Source organism: Theobroma cacao, chromosome 9, assembly GCF_053813885.1.
Source record: "Theobroma cacao isolate CCN51 chromosome 9, ASM5381388v1, whole genome shotgun sequence".
NCBI lineage: Eukaryota > Viridiplantae > Streptophyta > Magnoliopsida > Malvales > Malvaceae > Theobroma > Theobroma cacao.
In genome coordinates this window covers 503,438-517,050 of record NC_142647.1, presented here as the reverse complement: position 1 = coordinate 517,050, position 13,613 = coordinate 503,438, and the positions used below count along the sequence as shown (strand labels likewise).

Sequence of the window (13,613 nt, the reverse complement as noted above, 5' to 3'; positions counted from 1 at the left end):
ACAAAATTTAAATAAATAAACAAGCGTTTATTAAGATATATGTAACTTTTAACATGTAACGCCATCTAATTTCAAGTGTTAATTCAACGGACGGCGACAACATGAGACAGTAAGGTGTTGGCAGATCTAATGAATTAAGGAGAGAGAAAAAAAATCAAATAATAAAAGCTTATACAGTTATATATGCAAGTCTATGCAAGATGTAGCCATCAATGTCTTTGTATACCTTATAAGTTGCAAACTAATAATTCAATATCTATGATGAGACGACAAGAATTTATAACCAATTTATGATTAGTTACAATAAAATAAATAAAAGGAAAATGACCCACGACTGAATTTTTCCCCTTTTTTTTCAATTTCAATGTATTAATAATCTAATCAATTTATGATTAGTTACAATAAAATAAATAAAAGGAAAATGACCCCCAACTGAATTTTCTTTTTTTTTTCAATTTCAATGTATTAATAATCTAACACAAATTGCTTTCATGCAAAAATTGCATCACGGCTATTTTAAATATAATTGAGCACAAAATTATATATCAAGTAATCACTATAATTCACGAATTGACAATAATTACAAAAGCATCGTCTCGTAATTTTATAATTAATACTCAAGAGAATGTTTAAATAGAATTAAAAATAGAGAAACACCCTTGACTTTCTAATATAATATAATAATAAAAAAATAATTCACATAATATATATTTTGTGATATTTTTTCCATTAACATCTTATTTACAAGACTATTAATTTTATTTAGTAGAACTATAAAAATACTCTTAATAGCTTACCTTTTGTGGAAATAGAAGTTATATATAAATGTTAATTGAAAAAAATATTTATTAAGACTATAAAAAAATAACGTGTTATATGTGAAAAATTAAGACTTAAAAAAAATATAAATAGAGATAAATTAAAAAAAAATACTATGATGTAGCTTTTGTTAAAGGAGTGGACTTCCTTTACGTATCGAAAGGGAAGCAAGGTCAGCTTATCAGGATAGTAAAAACTACAGAAAACAATTAAGTGAATACAAAGAAAGAGGAGTAGTGATTGGATGAGACAGCATCCTTAATACACGGATTAGTTTAATAATTAAACAAATATTTTGATTAACGTGATACAGTCCCTTTCACTATGTTTATAATCGATCGCTTTCATGGATTTATTGGTCAAAGCAGATGATTACCGTATTAATTAATTAATTTCAATTTTGTGTTATTGGCCATTGAACAGGAACTTGAGCTCATCATGTGCCCCCCCTCCACTTCAAGAAACAAATGCACTAAAAACATATATTCAATTAGCTTGTAGGTAGGTTAGCTTTGTCGTTAGTTCTATACTTTTTTAAGCTTATGGCTAAAAGTTTTGTTGCCACGTGTTCTTTAACCATAGGGCTTTAAAAACACTGTTGTAATTTAGTTTTTTCTAATAAAATTATTCATCGTGTAAGGAATCACAGCTCACGGTTCATTCTGCTTTCTACTTTCGAGAAATTTTTACTTTACGATAGTAAATAATTAAAGAAAATATAATTAATTTTTTAGATACATCTTCCACATATGATTATAAAATTTTATAAATTTAACGAAATGCATAATCATTGAACTAATCTATGATTTGTCTAAATACTAGATTATTAATTATTCTCTTCAATTTTGAGAAAATTGATCTTGATAATAAATAATTTTAAAAAATATAAATAATTACCTATTCACATTTTTTGCATACTACTCAAATTGGGGGGAAAAGAACAAAAAAAAAGAAATTGGGGAAATATTCCAATGGGTAAATTTTTTTATATGCTTGATTTTGATTGGTTGATGAGACAAAAGGAACGCCAAAATTCATGCATGGATATGTCTCTTCCGCTACGTGCCTCCTAGCTAGTGGTAATGTAAAAAAAAATAAACAGATGGACGTGTTTGATTGGACCCTGTTCATTTTTCGAAGTTCAAAGAAGTAGAAAAAACAAATTGACTTGGGATTGGATCCTTAATTAACTAATTGTGTTAAAAGACTAAGAATTGTGCTCACGTGTCACACACTTTTGGACTGGACGGGCCCGAAGCAGGTGGACCAACGTGGACTGTGGGGCCCACATGCTTCCCTGTAATCTACTATTATTATTATTGTTATTTTTTTTATGACAACTAAAACTAATCCATTATTCTTCAATCATTTACAAACTACTCTTTTTCTGACTGCTGATGAGTTTTTTTTTTTTTATAATTAAACCAAAATCATAAAATAAATAAATTAAATAAAAAATGAGGAATGTTTACTTCTTTTCCCTTTTTGTAATTAAATAAATTACGAATTTTTATGCTATGTTTAAGACAAATAAAAATATAATTCAATAATTACGACCTTTACATCTAATAATCATATATTAGAAAATAAAAATTATTTTCTAGCTATTCCATTTATATGGAATTAAGGATAAATGATTCTTTGATTATTCAATTCAATTAAGTAAAATTAAAATATATTAAAATTGAATTCAAATAAAATTTAAAATAGTACAATTATTGTTCGCGCTCTTAACAAGCCAACTGTCACCCCAAATACTGTCCTAAGATGACTTCTGAATCACAGCTAAAGTATTCAACGTGCCCAAATCGATAGGAAGAAGCAACTTAAAAGCTTTGGATGCAAAACAACAACTAGAATTGGAGACCACAAGCAAAGAACCAAACCCAAAAAAGGCTACTTTTCCCATGTTGGGTAGGATCTACAGTTGAAACCTTGGAGCAGGTGATGTTAAATCCTTATGCAAAGGACAAAAGCAAAATGCTACTACTTGTAATTATAAAACCGTACAAGCACCGAATCTAAAAAGGGTGGGCAAAGAAAAAACCAAAACACCCAACCCACAAACCCCGGAGGTTACCCATGCTGATGCCGATATGATATGGCCTTACAAAGATTGCCGCCACCGGACAACTCCCAGACAAAAATCGTTGTTGCCCATGGCTGTACTCTTCGCATCTCCTAGGTCTTTTTTCATCTCCTCCTTCCAAATCTTAACTGTTTACATTTTTGTTTACTTCTGTCACTTCACATTTTGTAGTAACATTGATCACTGGACGTGTGACTAGAAGTCCAGACTCATTTCGACATGTTGATTATCCAGAGTGGATATTTACACAATAAGTGATTGTTTTTATACATAATTAAAATGACACGTGTCCAATTTCTTACATCGTTATAATCTTGATAAAAAAAAATTTATAAAAATGATTGATAGAGGCGCATGATATCAAGAGCCTACATTTTTAATTCGAAAGATATTTTTTAAGTGACCTACTCCATCTTATATTATAATATGAGATTTGTGATATATAACGATATCTATATATTAATAAATATAAATAATTAATAGTACGGAAGAAAAACCAAATAAAAAAGACACGTCGGGCTCTTCATGTCAATTCATGATTGATGAGAGGGAGATATATATCCTTTGCTATGGGGTCTTTATAATCAGCTTTGGTAAGTGTATAAAAATGGCTTTAGTGGGCAACACCACTCCGGGTTTTCTTACCCTACGGCCCTAAATTCCTAATGCCTTTACTTGGATGATTGGTTCCGACGAGACAAATAAGTTATGCATGTCATTTTCATTTCTTTCAAAGTAAAGTTTCTCTCCTTTTCCCATGTACAAAGACTAAGGCTTGCTTGATAATCCAAGCACAAACATAGTTGTATGCCTATTCAACCATCATCCCTTTCTTCGTATGATAAAACAGAAGCACTAAAAGCTTGTCTTGCTTTCAAGGAAACGAGTGCTTTAATTGAATTGGCTTCCACTATTGAATAATTATAGATGCCAAAGAGGATGTCCTCCCTCCATAATGCAAGAAAAAGAAGAAAAACAAAAGTTGTAATTAATACTAAATAATTATGGAGCAATGAGGATGGAAAGTGACATATAGAGAGTGATCGTGGCTTTGTGTTCTTCTCATCTTTTTCTTCCATTAGTTGGTACCTTCCCCTTTCTCATATGAAACAATTCTAAAACGAAAACAACACTGTAGTTTCCGAAAAGAGAAGGCAATTAAGCAGGTTCCCTGAACCAAATTCAGTAGGTTTGGGGCATTCACAATTATTACATCCGGAACGGCAGTGTCTTCCACATGTGGCTTCCAAATCAAATTTATGTCTAAATGATGGGATGGGTTGGGTTGGGTGGATGCTTAGAAGGCAATGAAGTGGGCTCCTTTAACTAAATACAAAGCTTCATCCAACACATGAAGAATAAAAACAAGTTGAATACCTTTATAATTTTTATGAATAAAAATCTTTTGTCGGCGTCTCTCTACCCTTTTTTTACTTTATGTATACATTTTTGTCACGTGTAACAAAATAGAAATTGTGTTTGCTTCGTTAACCGTTAATAAAATAACTCTTATTAACGTTAATGACCCAAAGCAAGTTTGAGCATGAAGCAAGATCTTGTTAATGTGAGTATGGGAGAATTCTATGCTGTTTCTTCAAACCCAAGTAGCCACCTTTAACGACTTCAATATCTAGTTTATTATTTTTCCAAATAGGTTAACTAGATCCAACAATGATTAGACAATAAAGGTTAAGCTGCCAATATGCTTTCTTTATTGTTTTCTTTCTAAGTTTCGTGCTTTTGGTCTAACTTTGCATCACAGTATCTGGTAAACTACAAAAGTTTGATCCTCCTTGGAAGACATTTGCTGGGTGCATATTCGGAGTTTCCATTGTATCTGAGACAAAAACAGGCTAAAAAAACTAACGTAGGTAGGTGCCTGAGATCCAAATTTAGCTGGTTTCCCAATGGATTTTGGTGTTGCTATTTGGGCATGTGGTAGCCATGTGAGCACTTGACACGATCCTGATCTAAATTGTCCTGCCCAATTACAAACAAAAACAGTACTTTTGGTCAATGCCTATGCCAGACGTACTGTAATTAAACAAAGCCAATAAGAAAATATTTTCCTGCAAATGCATTTAACTTGTGCAGCAGAATACCAACCCTCCCCACTCCCCAACAGTTGGCTTTCCTCGTTTCTCTAAAGCCCACCATGTTTTGAGCTTTGTTTGTGGAGGCAGAGAGGGAAACTCCAGCATTTTCGATCTGTGTTATCAGTGTAGCTATCGGACCCAAAACTCTTTCATCTTCAGGATCGTTCCTCAACCAAGCCCAGATGTTTTCTGCTCTGGGCCAATATGTCATTATTGATACATGAAACCAGGCTGTGGTCTAAAATTAATGCTAATTGCTAGCCTTGGTCTGGTTCAACAGGACAACTTGGACCTAAAGTTGGGCAGGCTTCTAATAAGAAAGGTGTTTTCTTTAACCCTTTTCAATTCCAAGAATATTTCAGTATGAGGAAAGAGACGAGCAAATCCTTTCAACCATTTACCCAATTTCATATGTTAATGCAATGAAATTGTTTTCCCAAATTTCATATGGTATGATTAGATAGGAAGAAGGAACTCTTTGCTGCCAACAACCAAAGTACTAAATAAATTAAGACTATAATTAATGAGTGATTCATGTTTTATTTTGACTAATTTATACTTAGGACTACAAACCTTTATGTTTTTCCTTCCTATGGAATTAATGTAATTTAATGTAAGCATGGTGTGAGGCATGACCCCCAACCATACTGATCCAGATTTATTTGCCCCTTGAAAGCCTAACAGCCCAAGGCTTCCAAGGAGTATTAGCCATGGTTTCCAGCTGTTTGTTTCCCACTTAGGCATTACTTAATCAAATCGGATAACATAAAATAATTAATTAAGTACTTATTATCGAGTATCTTGATAACTCTATTTTATATAGTTATCTTGTCATATTTTGAGTGATAAAATGGCTAAGTCTTTGAGTTTAGGCAAAATTATAAATAGTTTTCATTGTTTTTCTTTAATTAGTTAATTCATGATTAAGCTACTTTATTTCAAGTTATTTTAGTTATTTTGTATGGTAAGAATGCTTATTTTTAGTTATGGCTAATTTAGTTCCTATGTTTTCAAGGCTTTAAAAGAGAAGGGGTCAAGTGGCAAAAAATTACACAAGTTGGTCAAGTGCATACTTCACCGAACATGCAATAATATTTCAGACATAACTCAAGCTACAAAAGTCCAATCAATGTGATTCTAAGACCATTGAAAGCTAAAAGGAAAGGATACAACTTTCATATTCATTACTCTGCACTAGGCAGCTTCAAGGAAGAACAACAAGAAACAGCAAGTATAGCGTTGCAGCACTATCCCCGTTACCAAACAGAACTTACAGCGTTGCAGCACCAAGCTTTCAGCGCTGCAGCACTGTCCAGCATCATTTCTACAAGGTAGTATCATCAGTGTTGCAGCCCCAAGTCTGTAGCGCTGCAACGCTATCCTCAGTAGCACAAACCCTCCACCAGGCAGTATGCTTGGTGTTGTAGCACCACACTCTCAAAGTTACAGTGCTGTCTAGTGAAACAACACTGCCTTTGGTAGTGAAGTTAGCGTTGTAGCGTTAATTTAAATGAAGAAGGCTGGACCCTCCGATCTTTAAGATCAGAGGGCCATGTAGAGTGCTATAAAAAGAGCCATTCTTAGGGCTAAAGAGGGAAGATCTGGGAAGAGAAAGATATGGAAAGAACAGCTTTTCAAAAATATAGAAAAAAGTGAGGGATTTGGTCTACACAAAAAAAGAAAAGGGAGAAGAGTAGTGAGATTTTCTTGAGAGCTGTATCATCCACATCAGCCTAACTTTCTCACACTAGTTTCATCTCTCTCTTCTTTGCTGTAGAAATGAATATTTTTCTGAATAAATTGAGTTTTGTATTAAATATGTTTAACTAGAATTTTTGATCTAGGATTATGGTGAATTTTAATATGTAGCTTGGATATTGTGTTAGTTTATTGCTTATTTTTTATGAAAATATTCATGTTTACTCAAATTGGAGTTTATTCCCCATTTATTTGCTTGATCACCATTTAAATGTGTTTAGGTATTTAGATGATACTTGAGAGTTAGTCTAAATTAGACTTTGATTTGGGTAATGTATATTCATTACACTTAGAAAGGAATTTTAGTGTTTTGATGTGCAATTAGAGTAGACATACATTTAATTGCCACACATAGTCAATTTTTAAAATCTTGGCTTAAAGAATTTAATTTAGTTGTTTCCTATAAACATATAGTGATTCAATTAGGTTAAGTAAGTGTGTAATATCTCGACGGAGAATTACACATATTTTAAGATTCTAGACTAACATCGACTTTTATTGAGATTAAGTAATTAAGCAAACACAATTTCAAGTGAAATATTAAAGGATACTATAATCCTAGACTGTTAGACTATTACTTCTATCTCAATTTGTTCTTTGCACCTCTTAGATTAAAGTTAGTTAATTACATTACATTTTAATCATTGTTTAAAATTTGATATTTGGATAAAATTAGCTTCTTTTAATTTTAGTAATTAGCAACAACAATTAAATCAACTCTTCGAGAGATTGACAAACTCAATTTATCACTATATTACTTATTACGATCGTGTGCACTTACACCTAATTTTTGCTTATATTTTACATTTAATTTAAAACACATCTCATATTACATAATCAAAAGATAATTTACACAACATATTCTGACTCATATTCAATAACTTAAATCATGAGTTTTTCACTGTATATTTACAAATTATTGACAAAAAAAAGCCATTGGATGGAGTGAAGCTAAGTTCGAAACTCGTGACTGGCAATAATAATTCTTGAGTACCTTTACTAACACTAGTTGTATTAGTTAAACTAGTAAAGAAAGGTATCTTTATCCCACTTTAAAGGCTTAAGCCTTAAGAAGCGAAGGGCCCAACTGCCCCGAGGGCCGAGAGCTTGAAAGCGGCGTGCTTGCTGTCCTTCAGGGGCGTGTGGAACCTGCATCTGCCTGTGTAAGTAAACAGGGGCAAAAGGCCTTATTTCTTTTCAAGTAAGAAATCAAAAAATTCCTCTGCGTAACCGAAAGCCCTCACGCTACCTGGCTTCCTCCTTTCTAACGTGTTACACAAGTAGTAGGAAAAGGTGAAGCCTTGGCTAATTTTGAATCTTGGGTGTTTGAGAGTAAGAGTAATTAATAGTTTTATAAAAAAGAGGTTGATAAATTGGGTGAGGGTGGGGGGAAAAGTGTGGTTGGGAGAGTGGAGGCGAAGAGGAAAAAAATCGATGAAGAAAAACCCTAGGATCGGGATCGAGGAGGCCGTGTAGATGCATGTCGGGGGAATAACGGTGGATCTAAATTGGTTCCTGCAATTCATATTTACGCTTTTTATATTCGCATTGGGGGCTCTCCACTTGCTCAAGAACACGGCGTCGAAGTACTTCGAAGTCGACGCCAATTTCGATCGTGACCAAACAGTGCCTTCAATGCCCATGGACCCAGACCTCTCTCCTTGCGCCGTTTGCTCTAATCCCGCCTCCAAGAAGTGCTCTCGTTGCAAATCTGTTCGTTATTGGTAAAAGCTTTTCTTTTTATTCTGTTTTGTTTCTTTTTTTTAAAAAAAGAATTTTCCTTCTTGCGTGATCCTCCTCCTTCATTGATTTTTGCGGTGGTTATTACTGTTTTTCCATGATTGCTGGAGCTGTTTCTTTTACTTTTCGGAATAGAAAAGTTAAGGAAAAAGTTTTTTTTTCTTTTTAATGTTATTAATACTTGTTTAATCGTCCTAGTGATTGACTGCCTTTCAAATTTTCTGTGACTGTTGTTTAGTGGTAATATTATTGCATTGAGGCTTAATTGCTTATGATTGGGATTTTTTTTTTAAAGCTATTTAAGTTACATGTTTTATTTATTTAGCATTTTCTGATTTACAGGTTAAAAAGAATTGCTTTTGCTATCAAATTTAGACGGGTTTCTAGGAATTATGCTTCATATTTCTTTCTTTCTTTTTGGATAAGTAATTTTTCTTCATCTTTTTCCTCTATGAAAGTACTGTTGTGATCAATTTAGGTTGAATGGGAACTTATTAAACACTGAACATGTCAATAAATTAGATGCCCAGCAAGTTCAGTGACAAAATTTTTGTCACTCCCCCAGTCAATTATACAGATAGATGTCATTTTTGTAGTCATATATGCATGAGTAACAAAATGCCTCTTAGTTTCAATGCTTCTTGACTTTAAATTTTGCATTCCTTGTTCAATATAAGAAAACAAGAGTTGTCTGTTTAACATCCTAGTTCACGTTGATTTACAAACCTTTAATTCATGTACTGTTGGTTACACTACATCTATCATTTGGAGGTTTTAATCTTATTACATTGGCTCTCTTTTTCAGCTCCTCGGCTTGCCAACAGGTGCACTGGAAGGCTGGGCATAAGACAGAGTGCAAAGTAAATTCAGCACAGACTGCAAGCACAAAACCATTTTTAGGAGTTGCTCTGGTTCCTGCCAGTGGAACCTCTAAGGTTATCCGAAAGCCAAGAAAGGTGAATCTTTTGACCCTTTTCAAAACAGAAAGAAGTAAATTTGAAACTCATGTTCCATTTTTCTTTCAGGTTCTTTTTCCATATGATGAATTTGTAAAACTTTTTAACTGGGAGAAACTAGGATTCCCTCCATGTGGACTCTTAAATTGTGGAAACAGGTTCATGTTTACCACATTCATTTCTTTTTTTCTTGGGACTTCTGATTAGACAAGATGAGTTTAGGTTCCTTTTTTCTAAGTTTTATTTTTATTTTTTTCTGTTTTTTCTTTTTCTGCAGCTGCTTTGCCAATGTGGTTCTGCAATGCCTTGTATCCACTCGACCACTTGTCGCTTACTTGTTGGAGAAAGGCCATCGGAAAGAATGTAAATTGAGAAACTAGAACTGATAGAATTTCATCTCTAGGTTCTTGAACATCTGATGTTTATGGTTGTCATTTCTATTTTCTAGGCAGACGTAATGACTGGTGCTTTATGTGCGAATTTCAAACTCATGTCGAAAGATCAAGCCAAAGTCTGCATCCTTTTTCACCAATTAACATTCTCTCACGGTTGCCTAATATTGGAGGTAATCTTGGTTATGGAAGACAGGAGGATGCACATGAATTCATGAGGTAGTATCACTTGTATTTAATTGCATCTTCTTTTGACATCTTCTTGAAATTAACTTGAGGAAATTGTGGCCTTGTAGATTTATCTGTAATTATTCATTGTCTTTTTTGCAGGTTTGCTATTGATACAATGCAATCAGTTTGCCTTGATGAATTTGGTGGAGAAAAAGCTGTTGATCCCAGCTCTCAAGAGACAACCCTTATTCAGCATATATTTGGTGGTCATCTACAGTCTCAGGTGATGTATGCTATTGGTGTAGAACCATTGACTTTTCTTCTTTGCTATTAAAATTTGGTTATTCACCATTGCTAAAGATACAGTATCTATAGATTCTATTACTAACAATGTTTTGGAGCATTTTCTGTTTTTCAATTTGCTTCTTAATATAGCTGTTCCCCAAGATAGAGTACCTATATGAGTTAGAAACTCATAGTAAATGAGAATGTTGCTCCATAACTAAGTGAGCAATTTTCTGCAGTTGAACTTCAAAACTTTCTGTTGATCTTGCCTTGAATCTTTTTTATAAGTCATATTGCTTGGTGTTTTCCTATGCTTAAGTTTGTATTCTGATGTATAATACTTTATGATCTTGTTAAAACCTTTTAGGTGTTTTGTACAAATTGCGATAAGATTTCAAGTCAATATGAAAATATGATGGATTTAACTGTTGAAATTCATGGAGATGCTTCATCGTTGGAGGAATGCCTTGATCAGTTTACTGTTAAAGAGTGGCTTCATGGAGATAATATGTACAAATGTGATGGGTATGATTGCTTCTCCTTCACTTGGCCTTGAGAAGTATATAATTTAGTTTTTATTATACTTTGATGTGTACTATTCAGTTGATCACATTCTTGGATATAGTGTTAATTGTGGTGTTTTATTCCTCTTTTCAGCTGCAATGACTATGTCAAGGCATGGAAGCGCCTTACCGTACAATGGGCTCCTAACGTTCTTACCATTGCCTTAAAAAGATTTCAGGTATTAATTACATCCATAAACCATAATGCATGTGTTATTATTTTTTTTTTGTGCTCAGCCAATAAAGTAGATTTCATTTAAAAACTGCTCAAGGCAGTAGGGAGGCAGTCAAAACTGCTCGAAAGGAGTACAAAACAGAGTGCAAGCACTGGATTTTACTGCTCAATGCATGTGTTATTTGTTGGCATTCGTTGACATGGGAGTGGATGCTTCTTGTCTTTTCCTTTTTCTGGTGAATATTGAAGCTTTGTTTTATAATATCTGTAATATCTGTTGAAAATCTCTGCAGAGTGGCCGGTTTGGGAAACTCAACAAAAGAGTTAGCTTTCCTGAGACCTTAGATCTTACCCCTTATATGAGTGAAGATGGAGATGATTCCAATGTGTACAAACTTTATGCAGTTGTTGTCCATTTGGATATGCTGAACGCATCCTTTTTTGGTCATTACATCTGCTACACAAAAGATTTCTGTGGAAACTGGTATAGAATTGATGACTGTAAGGTATTCTTTCTCTCTCTCTCTCTCTCTCTCTCACTCATGCATTTACCACCCATTTCCCTTCTCTGCTTGTGATTGTCTGCCTATAAAAGGAATCTGTCTGTGGAGTTTTCTTATGCCAAGGTTCTGTGCCATCCCCATTCAATCATATTTAGAAGATGAAGTAGATGCTTACACAAAAGAATTTGTGTGTCATGTATAGTGTACTTGAATTCACAGTTTTTTTCTTAACCTGTTCTGCAACTTTTTCCAGGTTACGAGGGTTGAATCGGAAGAGGTACTTTCTCAGGGAGCATATATGCTGTTATATAGCAGGTGCACTTTTCCCCCCTCAACTGGCACTTAAAGCCAGTTCTCTCTCTCCCTTTGTTTTCGAGCTTTGGTTACTTTGTAGCCATGGTTTACTTTGTAAATGACTTGTAACCTGATATTTTGATAGCTAGAGTGCCCATTCAAATTATAAAAGATTACAGGAGTTTGTTACTAACTAATCAGAAAAAGTGTATAGATTCTGCCCTATAAATCTTGAAGGGTACATGTGAATTAACCTGTTGAGATAAAGTTGCAGTTATTACTTGTTATGAAATTTTAACTTCTGTTTGATCCTTTTTGTCATCGAGTACCTGTAACTGAAGACTTTATTAATATTGACCTGTTGTTTTGCATGAAAGAGGAATCGTGTTAAATCTATTCTAAAAGAGAGCCACAGATGGTTTTTGGTTTATAAATAGATCCCTAGGTTTTGGTTGTCAAAACAAGAATCCCATGTGCACGCGCATGAATGGGACTGAGTAAGAAATGCATATTAATATTCTTGTCCTGTGCTTTGGCCCCAGCCAAAATATGAAAAAATCCAATTCCTCAAGAAGAATTCCTGTTGCTTTCTTGTATGTGTAATTATCTTCACATAATCTTTAATACTCATGACCTTATACTGATGCTGTTTTACTGTTTCTGTTCAGGGTTTCTGCACGCCCATCATGTCTTAGAACCTCTGGAACTCAAAGGATGGATGAACAGAAACCAATGAAAGCTGAACTAGAGCATTGTCCAAAGGAACAAATTGAATGTGTACCTGGAAAAGATTCTGTTAATTCTCGTAATCATTCTGCTTCCCTGTCACTAAATGGTAGTTTGCATTCAGAAATTCCGAGACATGGAGTTGAGTCATCTACTGGAATGAATGGTGATGCTTTTCATGGACGCAAGGATGGTGACGTGGTTAAGTCAAATTCATCTCTCTCTAAGGAGGTTTCCATCTGTTCAAATGAGTCACCTTTCCAGATTGATTCAAAAGCCAGTAGAGTAAATGGTGCAGATATGGATAGGGTTGATTCTACAACAGCGAGAGAAAATCCAGAGAATATGGACACAAATAGTGCTCAGCCATGTTCTGATACGAAGAAGGTTCCCAGCTGTGATAAAGATCTGGTTGTTGCAGCCAGTTCTGAAGCTGTAAGAGAACACCCAGAAAGTACGAAGATGGTTGAAGTGGAGCAATATTTATCAGTTACAAGAGACATAAAAAGCTGTGAGCAAGATTCGCAAGTAACAATTGATTATGTAATGGAAGACTCAGAAGACATCAGTATGGCCGATTCTAAACCAAGTGCATCAATTGCAGGGGATAGCAGCAGCAATTTTTCATTTTCAGATGAGACATCTCCAGCCACCAGAACCTCTGGTGTGAAACGTGAATTATCCTTGCAACACGAGCGAGGGAATGGGATCAAGAGAGCTGAAATAGCAGATGGCAGTTAGCAATAATTGGCTGCATTCTCTCGCTAATTATTTTGTTCATAATTTTTTTAATCATCCCATCATCGAAAGAATAGAATGAGTTGGGTTTCTTCATCTGGGGCTTCATTATTTACAGAAATCTCAGATTCTATTGTACCAATTTTTAGATGGCCCATAACCATTACAAAATGGAAGGATATGGTCACAATCATTAGCAGGAATTCCTTTGCTAATAATTTTAGCTCAGCCCTTGAATTACTTGTCAGTCTTGCGAAATGTTTAAGCTATTAGTTGACGTATCCAACCTTGGCATTACCTTTATCATT

General features: G+C 34.3%; 1 protein-coding gene across 1 annotated transcript; it reads left to right on the top strand.

Moving 5' to 3' along the window:
• The first annotated feature begins 7,925 nt into the window (after positions 1-7,925).
• On the top strand, positions 7,926-13,599 carry UBP18 (ubiquitin-specific protease 18). The gene is made up of 11 exons (XM_007011571.3): positions 7,926-8,486; positions 9,308-9,458; positions 9,528-9,616; positions 9,736-9,821; positions 9,907-10,069; positions 10,181-10,304; positions 10,674-10,831; positions 10,964-11,048; positions 11,338-11,550; positions 11,801-11,862; positions 12,510-13,599. The coding sequence occupies exons 1-11, from the start codon at positions 8,239-8,241 to the stop codon at positions 13,306-13,308; spliced, it is 2,178 nt and encodes a 725-aa protein (XP_007011633.2). The 5' UTR covers positions 7,926-8,238; the 3' UTR covers positions 13,309-13,599.
• The last annotated feature ends 14 nt before the right edge of the window (positions 13,600-13,613 follow it).